The sequence below is a fragment of the Helicoverpa armigera genome, chromosome 16, assembly GCF_030705265.1.
Source record: "Helicoverpa armigera isolate CAAS_96S chromosome 16, ASM3070526v1, whole genome shotgun sequence".
NCBI classification, from domain to species: domain Eukaryota; kingdom Metazoa; phylum Arthropoda; class Insecta; order Lepidoptera; family Noctuidae; genus Helicoverpa; species Helicoverpa armigera.
Window position 1 is genome coordinate 6804339 of NC_087135.1, and position 17650 is coordinate 6821988.

A 17650-nucleotide genomic window follows, 5' to 3' on the forward strand; every position below is an offset into this window, starting at 1 on the left:
TTGTCTTAAAGATGACTTCAGAAACTATTTTGATTAAAAATTAATAGAACACAACGAGAACGGAGGTCGTCACGCTGAAACAGATTAGGGTCACTAAACCACTGTAAAAACTAACAATAATGAGCAAAAAAGACCGCACAAAAAATATTTATCTAATAAATTATGGTAATCTGAACTCGCTCAAAAGAAATTGTATTTTAATTAATTACAGTATATTCATGCCTTTTACTTTTAGCTAGTTGTTAAAAGTATGAAGAACAATTTGTTTTGACATTTCCAATATTATAAAACATTCCCTACATATGATTTCTTAAAGTAAGATGTACTCTAAAGTGCTCAAGTCTTTCAATATTAATCACTAGACCTCTCTAGGTACCTACACACATACATAGACGTTAAGATGACACTAGACACTACTTTGCTAAAAGCTGTGGCCATCACAATCTCCCTAAGATGACTGCTACAGGCAGTTGCAGCAAAAATATGTAGCATTTTCCTAAAATGCAATCGTTTTTTGTGAAATAGGTGTTAGTGTCAAAAGATATTTTGTACATTTTCAGATGTATTTGGCTGTAAGTAATTCTCTACTTATATCACCCTTAGAGTACCCTACAAACTAGTAGGGCGATAGTTGATTTGGACTCATAAATCAGTATGAAGATGAATGAAAGTAAGCATGTAACAAAGTTCAGGTATTTGTCCGGTATTAGACTGACTAAAAATTTTCTTTAAAAATAAACCAAGAACCGGGCCAACTGTCGGCCAACTGTTTCTGCAGTGTACGGGAAGGCATACCTAATATAACAATACTTCTTCTCTTCAAGACCTTTATAAACTACTGTGTTTTCTTTACGCCACTGTGCAGACCCAACTCTAAACTTAGATAACACTCAATGTATTTTTAGTCCCAGATTGACAAGACCAAAAAAAAACAAAACACTGTGTTCGTGTCCCAAAAAACCATTTAAAATAACGTTCGCTATTTTGACAGGCCTATCAGTGGTTTACATGGTAAAATACGAAGTTTCTGCTCAAACTGACGTGGACATAGCCAGTTTTCCTTTGATACCTTCACAAAGGCTAAAATAGCTGGTAAAATTGTTAACTCTCAAAGCATCTTTGCGGAAATTATTGACATCTGTAAAGAACTTTGAAAGTATATGGTAAAGTGTTGGCTGTTTTCTGGGATTTGGACTACTGGACTTCTGAGGAAAGTTCTTCAGACACCGTGATGAAAAGACTTCAATCCATGTTTATTTAATATTCATAATTACAGGTGTTTTACGTCCAGAGCCTCATAAACATACGAAAATAATACATACATCTTTGTTCACAGAAATCTCGATAATACTTGGGAAATATGATGTAGGTAAATCGATTAGAGAATGAATAGTCATAATTGGATTAGATAATCATATTTGATATGGATTAGATAATAATAACCCTTATTTATTATTTGGTTAACTCTAGGTCAGTTAGTACTTGAACTAAACAATAGCAATTAAGCATGTCTAGTTATTGTTCCAGGAATGTAAATACTTTTACCAAACCTTGTTTGTTTGTACATAAAACAATTATAACATCAATTTTTTATTTATTTATTAGGTATGTAAAACAAAGGGTTTATTTTTTAAAATAAAATAACTTCATTCCTAAGGTACAAGTAAGTATGTCAATACATAACACAGCCTTGTCTATTTGTGCATAAAACGATTATAACTTGTATTTTTATTTATAAGGTATGTATAACAAAGGTTTGACTTTAATAAACAAATACACTTCATTCCTATCTTCTTTATCCTAAGAGTATAAAGTTAAACAAAGATACATACGTAAACCTACCACAACTTGAGCACGTTTTAAAATATAAAGCGGCAAGATTTATGAATCTGGCTTCAAGATTCAAGGTGTGCATTACGCTTGCAAGGCATCTTATATTCGTTTAATCAAAACATCCGCCGACTTCCACCGCGGCCATATTAAGGCTGTGAAAGGAGGCTGAGGTTATATGAATGGGGATTAACTGTAGTGCGGCTTTTCAACCACCAAACGAGCTGTGATGCCTTTGAAATTCCTTTAACAATGTTGCCAACTAAATCATTTTTGAGCTACATGGGTGTGGGAATTGCTGATTCGTGGCTTGCGTAGGTGACCCTTGCAGTATTACGCCTTTTGGACTACACAGGAGTGAACAACTACTTACTAGGGCGAATCTAGTCTAAAATTATCGTACAGTAAGAACTTCTACAATGCCCTAGACATTCATAAATTTTCAAAAGGTTCGAAGTTCCAACGTAGAACAATGTTGCTAAGTTAGATTTGAAAGTTTTGGAAATTAAATGAGTTATCCAATTTTATGTAGTTATTTTTGTAACTTGTTTAGTTTATCTCATAGCCAACTTTAAATGTAGGTACAAAATACATATAAAACTTCCTCTGGGTTTTGGTAGTATTTTACTCCCACGGTATTAAAAATGGAATGAACTTTTAGTATTTGGACATAAACATTGCTGCCAAACGTGGACTGTTAAAATGCTACAACTCGAATGAAAATGTTACTTCTTTATATTTATTTAGTGCCCTAGTCGTAGGTAGAAACTAAGTCTATACATTAAAACGTGGTTATTACATGAGAAGTGAAGTAGTGAGTACGTAAGTAAATGCTATAAACAGTTATGTGATTAAGTACAGGCTTCGCAGAACATCACTCAGAAGTATGTATTAATCTACTAACCGACTTCGAAGACGGCACGTCAATAACCTCAAGATTCCAGATAATAAAAATGCAATACTAAATTATGTACATTTTCAAGTGAAATTAAACTCTTCGTATTTTCATGAACCTAAACATAGATTTATTTACCTCTAAGGCTTGAGATGATATCGTATTCGCATAAATCATGAATTCAAGAACAACAACAAACTCTAACTTAAAGTTTGCAAATTATATTGTTTGCGGAACGAAGAAACTCTCTCTGTTTCTGTTTCGTACTTGATCAAAGTTTTTCTTAGAAAAAGCGGTAGGTATTTCATTCCACGAACATGTTTAATTTATACAACGGCTTAGCTCCCCATGAAGATACCGTGACAGCGATGCTTACACATTTCTCGCAGAAATCTTTTCTTCTTTTCTTTTTCATAAATCACTTGACCTCGAGCACCTCTCGTATCTACGGATACCTCATCAATGATACTTTGAACACAAATGGACTCGGGATCTCACGACAAAGGTCTAATCTCGTTTACGTTTGAAGTATTTTCTGGCCTCAACAACTTATGTTTGTCATGGTAAATTACTATTAGTTGTTTGTGAACAATTTGTCAGAAATTAAGTTTCATCGTCGTTTAATTTATCGTCGATAGTTTGGAAAATTAATTTAACCTTCGTAACGAGCCTTGGTTTTGAAGCCTCGTCTGAATTAATTAAAATCTTTAGCAAATGATTTATAATTTTCTGAAGGCGGTAAACGGACCATTCATATAATGAGGCAAGTTTAAATGTATAACCATTACGGTGAAGAGCGCTTTGCCTAAGTGAGCTGCATTTATAAAGTTAGACTTCACAATGAGCGTTTTTTATGAACTTTGAATTTAAACCATTTATTATATTTTTCTGCCAGCATTCCTCTAGCTTGAAATATCGTTGTGACAATGCATGTAACATTATCTTTTCGCTATTGCGTAATGAGTGTTCAACTAAAGTAATTAAGAGCGCCAATCGAGACCGCCGGGGACAACAAAAACACAGAACTAAGGACTATTTATGTTTGTCTCCGATAAGATGATTGCGATTTATTAGTGGCAGACGGGACGATTCCAGTCATTCCCGTTTTAGTTCTCATCGGCTAGTTAAGTACGCAAGTCCTATCCACGTTTTTGTTCCATCTTTCTTTTAAAACAGGCTTACAGGGATTTTAAGAGCTGAACGCTGGATATTGGATGGAAGGGCGCAGACCGAGAGCGTTCCGGACGGACCGAATGAATGTTAAAGACTCGGGTTGATACTATAAAAGGCTTATTTGATTTCGATCCAATCTCGTCTACATTGTTCTCGTTTTCTCGTGACTCGTATAAATGAGAGTTTTTACTTGAAAGTAAATATGTTAGGAGATGAAAGTAATGGAAATGAATTGGTTGAGTGTTACAGTGCAAAATGTGAGTATAACATACAAGATCTCTCTAAAATTTCAGTGCATGTTGAATTTCAGATTTTACATAATAACAGTGACAAAATGTACCAAAAATCAGTACGTCCCAGTTTCATTACTCACATTCGCAACAAAGCACCTGCATTTAAGCTTCAGCGGTGGGTAGGACGAAATACAAAATTACACGAATAATGCTGTAGGTACGATGTATAGTTCCTGACAGTACTAATTAAAATCGTACAGCATACCGTGAATTCGTGGCGTACGTCCGCATCGAGTGGTCACGCGCGACCCGATGCTGAGTTTTATTTGCCCAATATGAAATTCGAATTTTAAATGCAATTCAATCTAAAATGTTCAGAATCAATTTAATAAAAATCCTTCGCATAGTTGTTTGAGAGTCAATAGTAAACTAGTTAAATGGTCACTGTTTTTTTTGAAATTGTTGACTGTTATTTTTAAAAGCCACTATGTTTTCATTAGCCAGAATTGGAATTGCGAGTTTATTTAGTAAAGACTATGGATAAGATATTATTGTTGGTTTATTTTCAAGGCTGCTGACTGCTAACTAGATGTCATAGTTAAAGGGAAATTGAGTAACAGAGTCGGAAAGCAAATATCAACGATGTACTCGGCTACTGCCGAGCACTGACTTACCAGATTCATTTCAGAGTAACACACAACACTACGTCACCGCACTGCCCCAATATATAAGTTCAAATAGGAACTTTATCTTACTCACACTGAGTGCTCAGGCTGAGAGCAATTACTCCTCATATTAGCACTCAAATTAAACTTCATTACCATGAGTAAATTGGGAACACATTCTACCCCGAACATAGCTACCAATGAGCGCACTAATAGAGCCATATTATGTAAACATATTCGAACAGCGGATCAAAGTGTACCATCCATCCGCACTAACTACTCTAACCCAGATAATACATGAAATATTAACAACAGTAATTAACAAGCTAGACGAGGACACACCGGATTACGTACCTAGGAACAATATGGCGCAAATTGAAAACTTTTCACGCTGTTCCACCGCCGCTCGTTACTTTTGTGACATTTCAATTTAATCCCGTCGAAACAGACAAAAAATATCTGATTGAACACATCAAAACGAGCGTTGCGACGGAAAAGAAAATTAAATGTTAATTAGCTGTCACAAACTTTGACTTCAATAAAGTCGAGCACAATGAGAAAAAAAACGTCAAAAATGTTTTCATAAAGGAGCAGTGGCGATATTAATAAAGAGAGTCCCACCTTTTTGTATCCGCCGAGACGCAGTGCCCTCTGAAGGCGCGCGGCCCGCGTCGTCGACAGGTACACTATAGGCACGGCCTCCCCCGCTTCCAACTCGATATCGAAGTCGTTAACTGCCTCACAAAACTTATAATCCTCAAACTTTTTTGCCTCACTCTTCATTAGTTCCTCACAGTCCCCGTCGTCACTTATCTCGTCTTTTAAAACTTCGCTTGCTGGGATGAAAAGAGGGTTTTCGTAACAACGATTAAGAAGTTTAGAATCTTCGTTTAAGATGTCTATTTGATCGGAAATCCGCTTTTTGATGTCATGAGCTGATTCACACTCGCTATCGTCTTCCGGGAAAGTTATGAGATAATGATCGCTGACCGGGCACTGGTCGTCTGCGTACGCGTCTTCGATCACTACGGGCGGCATGTTCGCGTCTGATGACGCGGAAGAGTATGCACTCCACCTCAATCCGTTGTTGAGACGACCGCACTCCATTGTTTCCAGAGTTATGTTTGCACTGATTGAATAACTTTGTTTATTATTCACGGGACATAAATATGTATGTTCAACTTTCAATGTGACAGTAAAAGTAGAATAATGAATTGCGTCTGTCGACGAGTGGGCGTATTGAGTATATGATTTCAATCTGCAATCATCTGACCGCTGCACGCATGCACGTGGCCATGAAAATTGAGCCTTGTGGCGCCAGGCAAAATGGTTGTTTTTCTCCGCATTTAACAAATAAACAAAAGTCTAGTAGGTACTGGCCAGGTATATAAACAAAACGTTTGGTAATGTTCGAAAAATTACGTTACGTGTATTTTTAATTGCGGTCTTTGCCCACGGGTGTCATGTGCTAAGCACATTATTTTTTACGCTGTTCATTGCTAAAGAATACGATATGAAAATGTTTTGACGTTTAAAAAATGGGTATTCCGATGTAGGTAATTGTAGCTGCGGCTGTCCGCAGGTGGTGAAAGGTAGGTGATAAGGGTCACGGAGAGACCTCGCGTATGTTTCTACCTTTAATCTCATATAAGCTATATTCAGCCTTATGGAAATGCTTTATATTTAATTTTCCCACCAGTTAAAGCATAATTTTGTTTACTTTAAAACCGTGTTGTTAGCTTCCCACGTGCTTTTCTTACGACCTGTTTGCAATAAAAACGTGAAATATAACTAACACGTACGTTTCAAGTCTCGTGTTTAAAAGACTCTACGGAAACGTTATTGCGATGTTCATTTTGAAATCAACTCATGTGCCTTGTGCAAAGTACCCGTTGCCATTTATGAAGGCGTCTGAAATAAATCAGACGCAGTCCAGACGGGACAACCAAAAACGTAAATGTCGTGCAACAAAACTATGGTCGGTAGCCGCGGTGCGGTGTCATCGCTCCCGACCATCTATTTAGGAGCCACTACATGCACTAAAAGAGGGATATCATCACTTATAGCCAGTTCGCTGGAACTATCTAATACGATGTCTGTCATGCAGCGCTCGGAGAATGCTTGGCGCTCGATACGTGGCCATTACTTCGATATTTCAAACGTCCTTCTGGCAGTCTAGCGCCATATTTTTGCATTCATTTTTTATTTTTTGGCTTTTTCATTAAGATGTTAAAGGAACTTCTCAAGAAAAGTTTTAAATATTCTTATCCAAATGATTGATTGATCGATCAAATAGATTCAAGTATTTTTAAACTTTCATCTTCATTGACGTTGACGTTAAGAATTCTCAGTAGTTAAAACAAACTATTACTGATATTGCTTTTATAATATCATATTATATTGAATTGCATTTTTTTCTACTAAACTATTTTCAAATAATCAAATAAAAATTATACAATACCAAGATCTGCACAGCTGGTAACATATTATATCAAAGTTCACAATGAGCTGATATTCATAACACAATAGTTCATATAAGGCTATACGATTACAATTAATGATGACAATAGCCAATTGAATGTTAGAGATGTTGTTTAGTAAATACTGCCTATATAACGTTTGGCTGACAACAAGTCCCGATTGCTGTTATTGGCAAACATTACAACGGTTGGACAATGGTTATTGATACTGTAATTTTGATGAACAAATATATATTGGCTTCAATTTTCATGGACCCGAACACTTAAATAGTTTATCAAAAATATAAATGTACAATTAAAGAGAAAAAAATAACAAAAATATCTACATAAAATGCACTATTCAAACGACGAAAGACTCCTTTAAGCGTAAAGATTGGTGTGATGCTAACGATCGCTTAAAAAGTTTCGAAAGGTTTACTTTTTCTCCTCTCAAGGGAGGACCACTTAAGTCAATATTCCCTCTCTTAAAATAAGGGTTAAAAATAAAAATACGCCGAAGGATATAGAGAAAGGAAAATTTAGAAAGCATTTAACATTTTGAATCGTAACAAAACAGATTTATGTCACCTACAAATGAACGTTTAAATTGTCAAATTGAATTTTAATCAAAACACTTTTGCAAAGTTCACGGAACGTCAATTTTGTCACAAAATAAAATTATTTGTATTAAGTCTTTGCGATAATGATACACGGATGAACTTGTCACATTCGTTTCAAATATTTCCTAATTATTACAATATTTTTTTGAATGATAGTTTCCGATTCAAACGTCAACGGACCGCGAGTCGGCGCACGCGCCGCGCGGGATGAATCGAGACTGAACGTTCTAATTTTGAAATGAAGTGGGTTTAATAACATTGCGTATTTTCCCGTTTTCTCCCGGTGACATCCGTGATGACTCACCAATCTTAGTTTTTTGCTAGTGAAGAAATTATTAAAACCATTTTTCTTGGCGCTTCTTGAATTTGTGATTTTAATGTCGTTAACGTCAAAATAGTTATAATTCAGGATTAACTAATGGGAATAATGATCCCCGTTTTTGTATGGATTTATTGGATTTGAAAAGTATTTTTTATTTATTTTTTTGTAATAATAAAACTTTCATGAATGATGATCCAAACATCAAAGCAAGGATATAACAACAAAATCATAATGTGAAGAACAATGAATTACTGAACACTGAACAGTGTTTATTGAAAATATTATTATATACTCAATTTCACGAACTGAACCTTGACTGTTGCCATGATATTCATCTCCTCTGTGTGGCATTATTACTTAAAACAAAGACAAATCCAAGGTAACAGGTCACTTTGGTTTTTACTATTATTTTATTATTTGGCCTAAAATAATTACGACCTTCATCAATAATATGGGCAATATCAACTAAATGATGGTCATAAATAACACTGAACCAATTTCCTAAATTGTTTTAATACAGACACGCAATGCCCGTCACTGACCTTCTGACTGACTTTCGAACGATCTTCCCGACTTTTCCGTCGCCATAAAACATGCAGACAACCTTGGACATCGACATTGTTTTTGTTTATTAAACCGCAGTATGATGAAGTCTGATCTGTGTACATTTTATTAGCTAGTAACCGCGACCTTGCGTCGTCCGTCGTCTTGATCCCGTGCCAGGACCACATTCGCAACGAACGAAAACATTGTGGATATCGCACACGAAAACTTCGAGCACCCGATATCAAACATTCAGCAGCACTCCACTTGTGAAATATTACATGTCTACATCACTGACAAGGTTTTTTTTATCGACAAATGTAACGATAACATAGCTCACAATATGCTCTCAATGTACACTTTGATCTTTCAATTTCCACTCCGGGATATCATTTTCATTTCAACTTTCGTAAATTGTATTATCGAAGATATTTTTCCTTTCAATCCAAAGAGCTCGGGGTCGATAACATCTAATCGTTTTGACCTTACTAATGAGGTTGCCAATTTGGTACTAATCAATTTATCTTCATGACAGGTCAAATCCCAATATGTCCAAAGTATTATCTGCTAACTGTGTAAATTACTCACTGCCGTAACATTCATCAGCATAAAATAAAATGGTTCACAAAATAAATTATAATGGAGGATCCATTATTGAAATTTCATACTTGCGAAGAGGCTCGCGAAGTGGGTAATGAACCTTGATCTGAATAGTATGTCCGTCCGACCGTCGAACACCGAAGGTTCATGTTTATGCTATTACACTTGTAATCCCTGGAGCTGTGGCGAAAGTGTTCCTAGGTCCCATACTATGTACGAAGCACTTATAGCATTCTATTGTAATAATATTACTAGTTTCTTCCATGGGCGTACAGTGAAAATTGTTCAAGGAAAATCGATAAGAGAATGTCGTACAATTATTGGATCGAATCTAGTAAAGTCGTTCTAAGTAGGGCAATGAGGCTGTATATCAGCCAGGTCATTGTTTCTTCGTACACGGGTGTCTCAAAGGGAGGGATTTTTGTTTCCCCTCCGCCTGTTCAAATGTTTGTGGTGACAACGCTAACGAAATCCCGACTGCGGCGAGCGCACACACATGTTGCGGAGATATATAAATAAGCTTATACCGGATTTACATGATATATTACGTGCAAAGTGTACCATTAATGCTGAATAGCTTTTTTTGTTTGAAACACTAACAGACTCTCACAATGTTTACAAACTTTCATTCCAATGCTAACATCAAAGTATCGCTCGATAACTGGTTAGTCATTCAAACATTTGCAGTGTAATATTTTACCCACCCAAAACAAAAATGTGAAAGACTGCCAAGTTCGATAATATGGGAAATGCTTCGCCTATAAAAGAAGTGAGATCTGAATAAGTACCAAGTTCCATACACATACCTCAGTTAAAAATAGTTACTTTTTAATGATGTTACTTGGCAAGTTTTCATACACCTTGTTATAAACCTACTAAACGCAATGAATCAAGAATTTAATTTTCTATTAAAACTTGCCAAGTAATCATCATTAAAAAGTAACTATTTTTAACTGAGGTATGTGTATGGAACTTGGTACTTATTCAGATCTCACTTCTTTTATAGGCGAAGCATTTCCCATATTATCGAACTTGGCAGTCTTTCACATTTTGTTTTGGGTGGGATTTCATTTATTTTGTAAGGTTGTTTATTTTATTTTTTCTTATGATGAAGTTAGTTAAAGAAATGTCTCATTTATACTATTTTTAGATTTTTAATATGCACTATGTTTCTTACAAAGAAATGATCTAGATTTACTAAATGGACTAGATTTACCAACTGACTGACATGACATGTTATCATATATTATGTTCGTGGATCAAAGTTACACATTCGTTATTTTCGAAAGTGATTCATACTTGGCCGTTTTCAGATTTTTACTTTACTTTGACTAAATACAAACCTTTGTACCATTCGAAGATATATTATATAAATATAAATAAATTTAGTTCGTTTTAGTTCCTTAGGGGTATAAATTTACACCGGGTATAAAACACCTTCGTTATTTGGAAACCGACTCACACTTGGCCATTTTCAGATTTTTCCCTTTACCTTGACATAAAGACCTACCTCCATGCCAAATTTCAAGTCAATACGACCATTAGTTCCTTAGGGGTATAAATTTACACCGGGTATAAAACACCTTCATTATTTTGAAACCGACTCACACTTGGCCATTTTCAGATTTTTCCCTTTACCTTGACATAAAGACCTACCTCCATGCCAAATTTCAAGTCAATACGACCATTGGAAGTGGTCTAGGTTTTTGATGAGTGAGTCAGTCAGTCAGTCAGTCAGTCAGTCAGTCAGTCAGTCAGTGAGTGTATAGTAAAAATAGCGATTTTCTGACGTCAATATCTCAAGACCTACAATAGGTATATTAATGAAATTTTGTATTTTAGATAAGTGAGGGGGTCTCAACAGATACTAGAAATTTGATATGCGTAAATAGAATAGATTTTGAGTTACAGGGGGGTCGAATTTGGCCCGAAATGGTTCGTGTAATATAACCCACGGCCGGTCTGTTGCTTTTTTTGCTCGAACTTGGCGGACACACTGCCGTGTGTCTAGATTTGGGAACTAACTTTGTTACAGCCACTTATACAAACGAAAGCAAACAACTGTGAAGAAGAAGGTTTATGACCCATTGGGAACATTCGCAGATAAATCCACTAAATCGTCTACGTAAGAATATTATCATAATAGGTACGCATAACTAACATAGTGTGGAAATAAACAAAATAAAAACAAAGAAAAAAAATGCTAAGAATCTGGAACCGCATTATAAAAGAAAACACATGAATTCTACACATTGCTGCCCTTTTCGCATTCTGTAAATAAAATATGGAATGCATTTGCATAAATTATTTATTGTTGTTCTACATAATTGTAATCAGATTGGCTTCGAATGGTGATGCATTACTATTGGCTGTTACCGCATCATGTTTATCGATTGGATCGTTTTACCAGTCTTTGATTAACTCCAGACTAAACTATTTCTAGATTTTATAGGCACGTGTTCCAATTTAATTGAAATAACGAACTCATTATTGTTATCGAACATTACTAATACAAAATTACGAAGTACGGCATAGTTCAGTGAAATTAATTTGCTTTGAAGATTGATTAGGGAAATCAAGATTTTGGGAATAGGCAATTTAGCTCATGCTAGTTTTGTGGAAATATGACTAGTTTCAATTATTGAGGAATGCTAAGTTTGAAATCTATTAAGATAGATGATTTTCAAACAATACACGTAACCGTTGTAAAATTGGGGTAATTTTAAAGATAACGAACTTTGCGGGAACTAATAGGAGCCAAATAGAAACCATTCACTAAATGCGAACATCGCGTGAGTTTTCTAATCGAGTATCCAATTTGAATGTTCGCCCATCAGCTTCCAGACAGTAGCTGTTAGAAATTAGGTTGGCTTGCCAAATACTTAAACGTCCCGTCTGGACACGCAACCTGTTTAACACGAAAGCCTCGAGTTTCACACGACACGATGTTTTGATCCCCACCTTTTCCCTGATCTGCAATAAAAACAGCCCAATTGCCAATTACGACCACACCGATGTTTCACCTAATAACGCTATTAACAACACACATAACACTCAAATCATGTGAATCAATAAACCACTCGTCGGGTTCCCGATCATCAATCAAACGTGAGCGGGTCTTTTGAGCTCATAAAAACTGACGTCACACTGGCGTGTACATATTTATGAAGCATCCAAGTGATCTGCTATTGATGGGCTGTCCCATTCATCAGTCAGGGAAGCCGTCCACTAACAAAAACTTGTTTGTAACAAGATTTTTGTGGGTGGACAGTGTTAGACGGAAATGCGTGGATGTCTGCGTTTTAACAGATTGTATTACATAAAGTCAACCTTGGCAAGAGAATTGCAGTTGTATGACATGAAACACAACTAATGACGTGTTATTTTAAAATAAGCTCGCACATCAACAACTTGGCGCCTCACAGTTTAATGACTTCTCTAGAGTGCTTAGCGATGTTATTGTTTATATGTCAACCTAAATGCCATTTATTCTTTATAAGAGCAATAAAAAGCAATCATTAGAACTTCATCTTCATGGCTTGATTAATCAAACCGTCATAAATAAAGGAATGTATCAGTAAAGTGCAATTGTGGGTGATTGCGGTTGATATCAGCTCTTTATTGATGGACACCGAGACATGGCTCGTAAATTGCCACTTGCATATGCATGCGGGGAGCGGCCGATTGGCAACGGTGCACTCGACCCGTTATGAGTGTCGTTCCAACCTACGCTGTCACAATTAACGGATGTTATGGTATTTTTAACAATAATTTTCTTTGTGAAATATGATTGATTGAATTTGTGCCAGAAATATTTGGGCATTGTGCCTCGTGTGACCCCAAATTAAAAGTACCTAACTGTTGTTCTTTAAATCCACAAAATAATGTGGTTGGTTCAATGTACAGATAATACCAAGTTGAAACCAAAATAAGATAAAAGTTTATCGTTGGATTGAAATCAATTCCAAGCAGAATTTCGCTACGTTTAGCTCGGTAAAGCCAACTTAGAGTCTATAAAGCTAATGTCCACATTTATCCAGAACATTCCAATGATACAGTGTGTTTGTGTTTGGAAAGTGAAGATAAAACGATAATCCATACAGTCCGTCCATCAACGAGTCATATTTATTGAAGCGTTTATCGCGAACCGATTTAGCACAAAAAAGTAACAAAAATATTTTTGGTATACATTTTGCTGAGATAAAATCGTGGAAGCCGGATCAGTGCTCTCAGCTCGGAGTACGTATATTGAACAATTTTAATCCAAACTATGTACGTACCTATCCTATTTCACAATGGGATTGACATTCGTTTGGGAACGAAATGCTGGGAAATTTTTCAAGCCTCCCCGGCATGTCTGACCACGGTCCGGTGGCTGCCCAACGCCAATCAATACTAGCATAGATAAACTTCCACACTCTTATAACTAGCGACTGCAACCAGCAAATTGAATTCCAAAAAACATTAATCAAATTAAGTTTAGAAGTTCTTAATTAATTTCCCAAACCTCGAGTGTATTAATGTTAAACGACTTTTAATTAACCCCGCAACAGGTCTTCGCTAGATTAAATAAATGATTAAACATAAAACTTATTAACTCAGTTCATACATCAAGTTGATTGATCCACTTATCTTCATCAGCGTCGCAATCGGTCGCACAACTGACAAGTGACAACTATTACATAATAACCCTTCGTCTGCCGTGTGTACACAAGCGTAGTCAGAGCCACGTAAAAGCTGTAATCCGGTTGGACGACGCGCCGATCCTGTTAACGCAATCAAATGTTGGCGTATTTAAATGGACTTGTGGAACAAACGCCGGGAGTCGCGTAGGAGTTGATCACAGCGGTTAGAAGTTGAACGAATAATTACTACGTGTTTGACGAGAAATGTTTGTTAAGTAAGTTTATGAATCTTTAGCATGATATGTGTGAACTTGGGATGTGATAACATTGAGCTGAAATAACACTGAGAAGTTTTCATATCTGTCGTTTTCTTAATGTCACATTAAAAACTTGCTAAAAACAAACAAACTTTTTTATGATTCGCAGATCTGAAAGCCAGCCTTCAAATATCAGCGTATTATATTATGATATAAGATCTTCATCTTCAATTGAGTAATCGAGGCTAACTCCAATATCGCACTGGTATCGTGTGACGCGAACGGTGTCGGTCAGTCCGTTACGACTGTGAAGCCTATTTGCGGGCCGGCCGGCGACCGGGCCGGACCCGCGCCGCAAATGGGTTAACCTCAATGCACCGTCTTGTTGACCGCCCGTAATTGACCTAAATCTTAAGTATGTCGTAAAGAAATAAAAATAAGAGTAAGTGTTTTCCGTTTGAGCTCATGTTGTTCACACTTCTTTTGAAGGTTTTTGAACGACATCATTAACAGTACCTATTATAAATATACGGTTTAAGAAACCAGTAACATTCTAATTATCCTTCTCGTTAGTACTTGTCTTAAGTTAAGTAAGTTAGTAATTAGCAATTAACCAGCAGTGCTCTAGTTAGTGCCTTTAATCTGTCATACAGTTACATGGCATAGATTTCCATCATGGCAACTTATTCAACGCGGACTGCATCTACTAATGTAGTTTAAGCTATGTAGTAAATATACCCAGTCAATATTTTTAATACTTTAAGATTTATAATTGACTCATATAATCATAAACACTCATGACATCCATTCAGGTTATATCCATAAAACTTCATATCTAATTAACTTTCTTATGAAAGTCCTAAAGGGGAAACTTCCTAGGACTTATATTAAACGTTGTATTCATCATTGATTCGGCATTTATTTCTTGTCTACCAATGAGCGTCGCCTAACGACCAGACAGGCCTTAGGGAAATATCAATGTCCCGATAATCCTTTTGTTGTACAATCTCATATTTCTAATAAATCGACTTAAAGCTCGGTGACTGAATTACGGCAGGACCGATCTGAAACTTTCCGCTGAGATTCTATATTTTTTGTTAGGTAAAAGAAAATAAAGAGATTTTCGTTTTTGTGGCCCTATTTTTTGGTACAACTACAATTGAACGGTATTTTAATGAGGAGATGAGATTGTATTCTTATGTATGTATGGAAATCTGCGAACTCAAAGAGGAGGATGTCCAGGATAGAACGAAGTGGAAGAAGAAGATACGGAAAGCGGACCCCGTCACAAGACGGGATAAACGCTAAGAAGAAGAAGAAGAAGAAGATGAGATTTTTTCTTAGAAAATCCAACTCGGAACTAAAAAAAATATTTATCTAGATACTTAAATAAAATGAAACGCTGAAGAGAAGACTTGGACAACTTCCTCGGGGACTAGACACAAATAGCGACCGATAGTGATGAAGATGGAAGGCTATGGGAAGGCCTTTGTCCAACAGTGGGACAGTATAGGACAAATAAAAAACAAAGTAAAATGAAAACACGCTTGGAATTACAAAATTACATAGATATCAATATCCTAATTTTCATACGTAGCTACAGCCAACGAAGGTATTTACTGTCTAGCTTTGAATATCCACAAGCATACCCCGAGTGACAGACAGCAGATTACGGATATCTCATCGAATCGCAATCGGATAGCGATCGCTTTGACAATGATCGGACCGGGCACAGAACTAAAATGGGCTTTATGCGGATTATACGGGACTCCCATTCAAGATTGCGTGTTAGTGGGATAATACCTACACTATTATATGATTGAAATCGTATACTTGGTGTTCTTGTACGGAGTACTTATGTTGAGAAATATTTGTAGACTAGCTTTCCGCCCGCGGCTTCGCCCGCGTGGAATTCGGTTATATTGGGGTATAAATCACAACTATAAGAAAACTTCTCATTCCCACGGAAAAATCTAAGAAGCGCGATGTAACGCTGGATACGATTAGTTGTTAAACCAAAACTGATGTAGAAAAACTGAGTAGATGTAAAAAAAAAAAACAGTTTAGACGATTAAACAAATTGTACATCATCCCTCGGGAATTCCTCATTTTCGAGGATTCATTATCGTATCATTTAGATTCTAAATTTACATATTTATATTCGTTTGCAATATATTACCTTGTTTTAAACGACACACAGCGCCATCTACAATCCATCCATCAAGCAAACAATATTTTTGTTTTCCCTCGGGAATATCTATTTTTTTCGGGATAAAAAGTACCCTATTATTTAATCCGGACTTCTAACTTTACGTCTGCAAAATTTCAAAGCAATCGGTTCAGTAGTTACGGCGTGAAAGCGGAACAAACAAACAAACAAACAAACTCACTTTCCGATTTATAATATTATATTATATAGTAAGGATTGTCAATTTTGTTTCAAACTGAAAAGACTTTATATTGCCACAAAGTCATTGATTGAAGATATATCTCTGTCTGATTTCTCAAAAGTTACATTATTTATAAGTTTGAAATGTAAATGTGTCAACAAAATAGAATTTCACCATATAATACATCTCGTGAAATGTTTAAAATAATTACAAATGAGTGCTATCGTTCTGTTTATTTATAATCGTGTCGCGAACGCCACAACAGACTTGGCTTTCCTCCAACTGCCGTTTTTTTGAGAAATATATTTAAATAGATGCGTTTTGGCTTTTGTTATCGTGTAGCTTTCGAGTAATTGGGTTAAACAGATTTAAGCAGATTTTTCACTTTTGTTTGTGTCATTCGTGATTTTATTTTACAATACCTATTGTGTCAGTAGTTGTTACACGTAATGCGATGTTCTCGATACGCGTAGCTTTACTTAATTCGATCGTCCCCAGTATAGGATTTCTACGTACAGTTGAATGTATAGTACTCAGAATATTAAGCGATGACCTATTCCTACTAATATTATAAATGCGAAAGTAACTGTCTGTCTGTCTATCTGTCTGTCTGCCTGTAACGCTTTCACGTCTAAACCACTGAACTGATTTTAATAAAATTTGGTACAGAGATAGAGTTGAGCTTGAGAAAGAACATAGGATAGTTTTTAACCCGGACTTTGAAGAATTCTCTTGGAAACGCGATATAACCGAACTCTACGCGGGCGAAGCCGCGGGCGGAATCTAGTATACCTATTAAAGCTCAACCAGATCAGCTCACATCAACCGAGCAATATTTCATGAAAATTAAAGTCCTCACCGGCTTACATAAAGGTGCCAACCTTTCACCTATCCTCGACAATTAACCAGGAGCAATTAAACGTCAGAGTGAAGCGAACAATCGCAAAGGGCCGAGAGCAATCGATCATCGACAGTCGGACAGGTCATCTGTTGAATACGACCCTAACGTCCGAATCGTAATCGAAACGCGCGACTTTG

The 17650-nt window shown here is 36.2% G+C and overlaps 1 protein-coding gene across 8 annotated transcripts in view; it reads right to left on the reverse strand.

Moving 5' to 3' along the window:
* Nucleotides 1–17650, reverse strand: part of LOC110378740 (apoptosis-stimulating of p53 protein 1) — a 262519-nt gene that overhangs the window by 136875 nt on the left and 107994 nt on the right. For 2 of the 8 annotated variants that reach the window (XM_064038429.1, XM_064038433.1), the window contains exon 1: nt 5418–6071. The exons of 5 other annotated variants lie outside the window; for them this stretch is intronic. In XM_064038429.1, the coding sequence (XP_063894499.1) occupies nt 5418–5903 (486 nt within the window). In that variant the 5' untranslated portion in view covers nt 5904–6071. Of the gene's footprint in view, nt 1–5417; nt 6083–17650 lie in introns of those variants that run through there. One more of the 8 variants, XM_064038436.1, reaches the window with a different exon arrangement.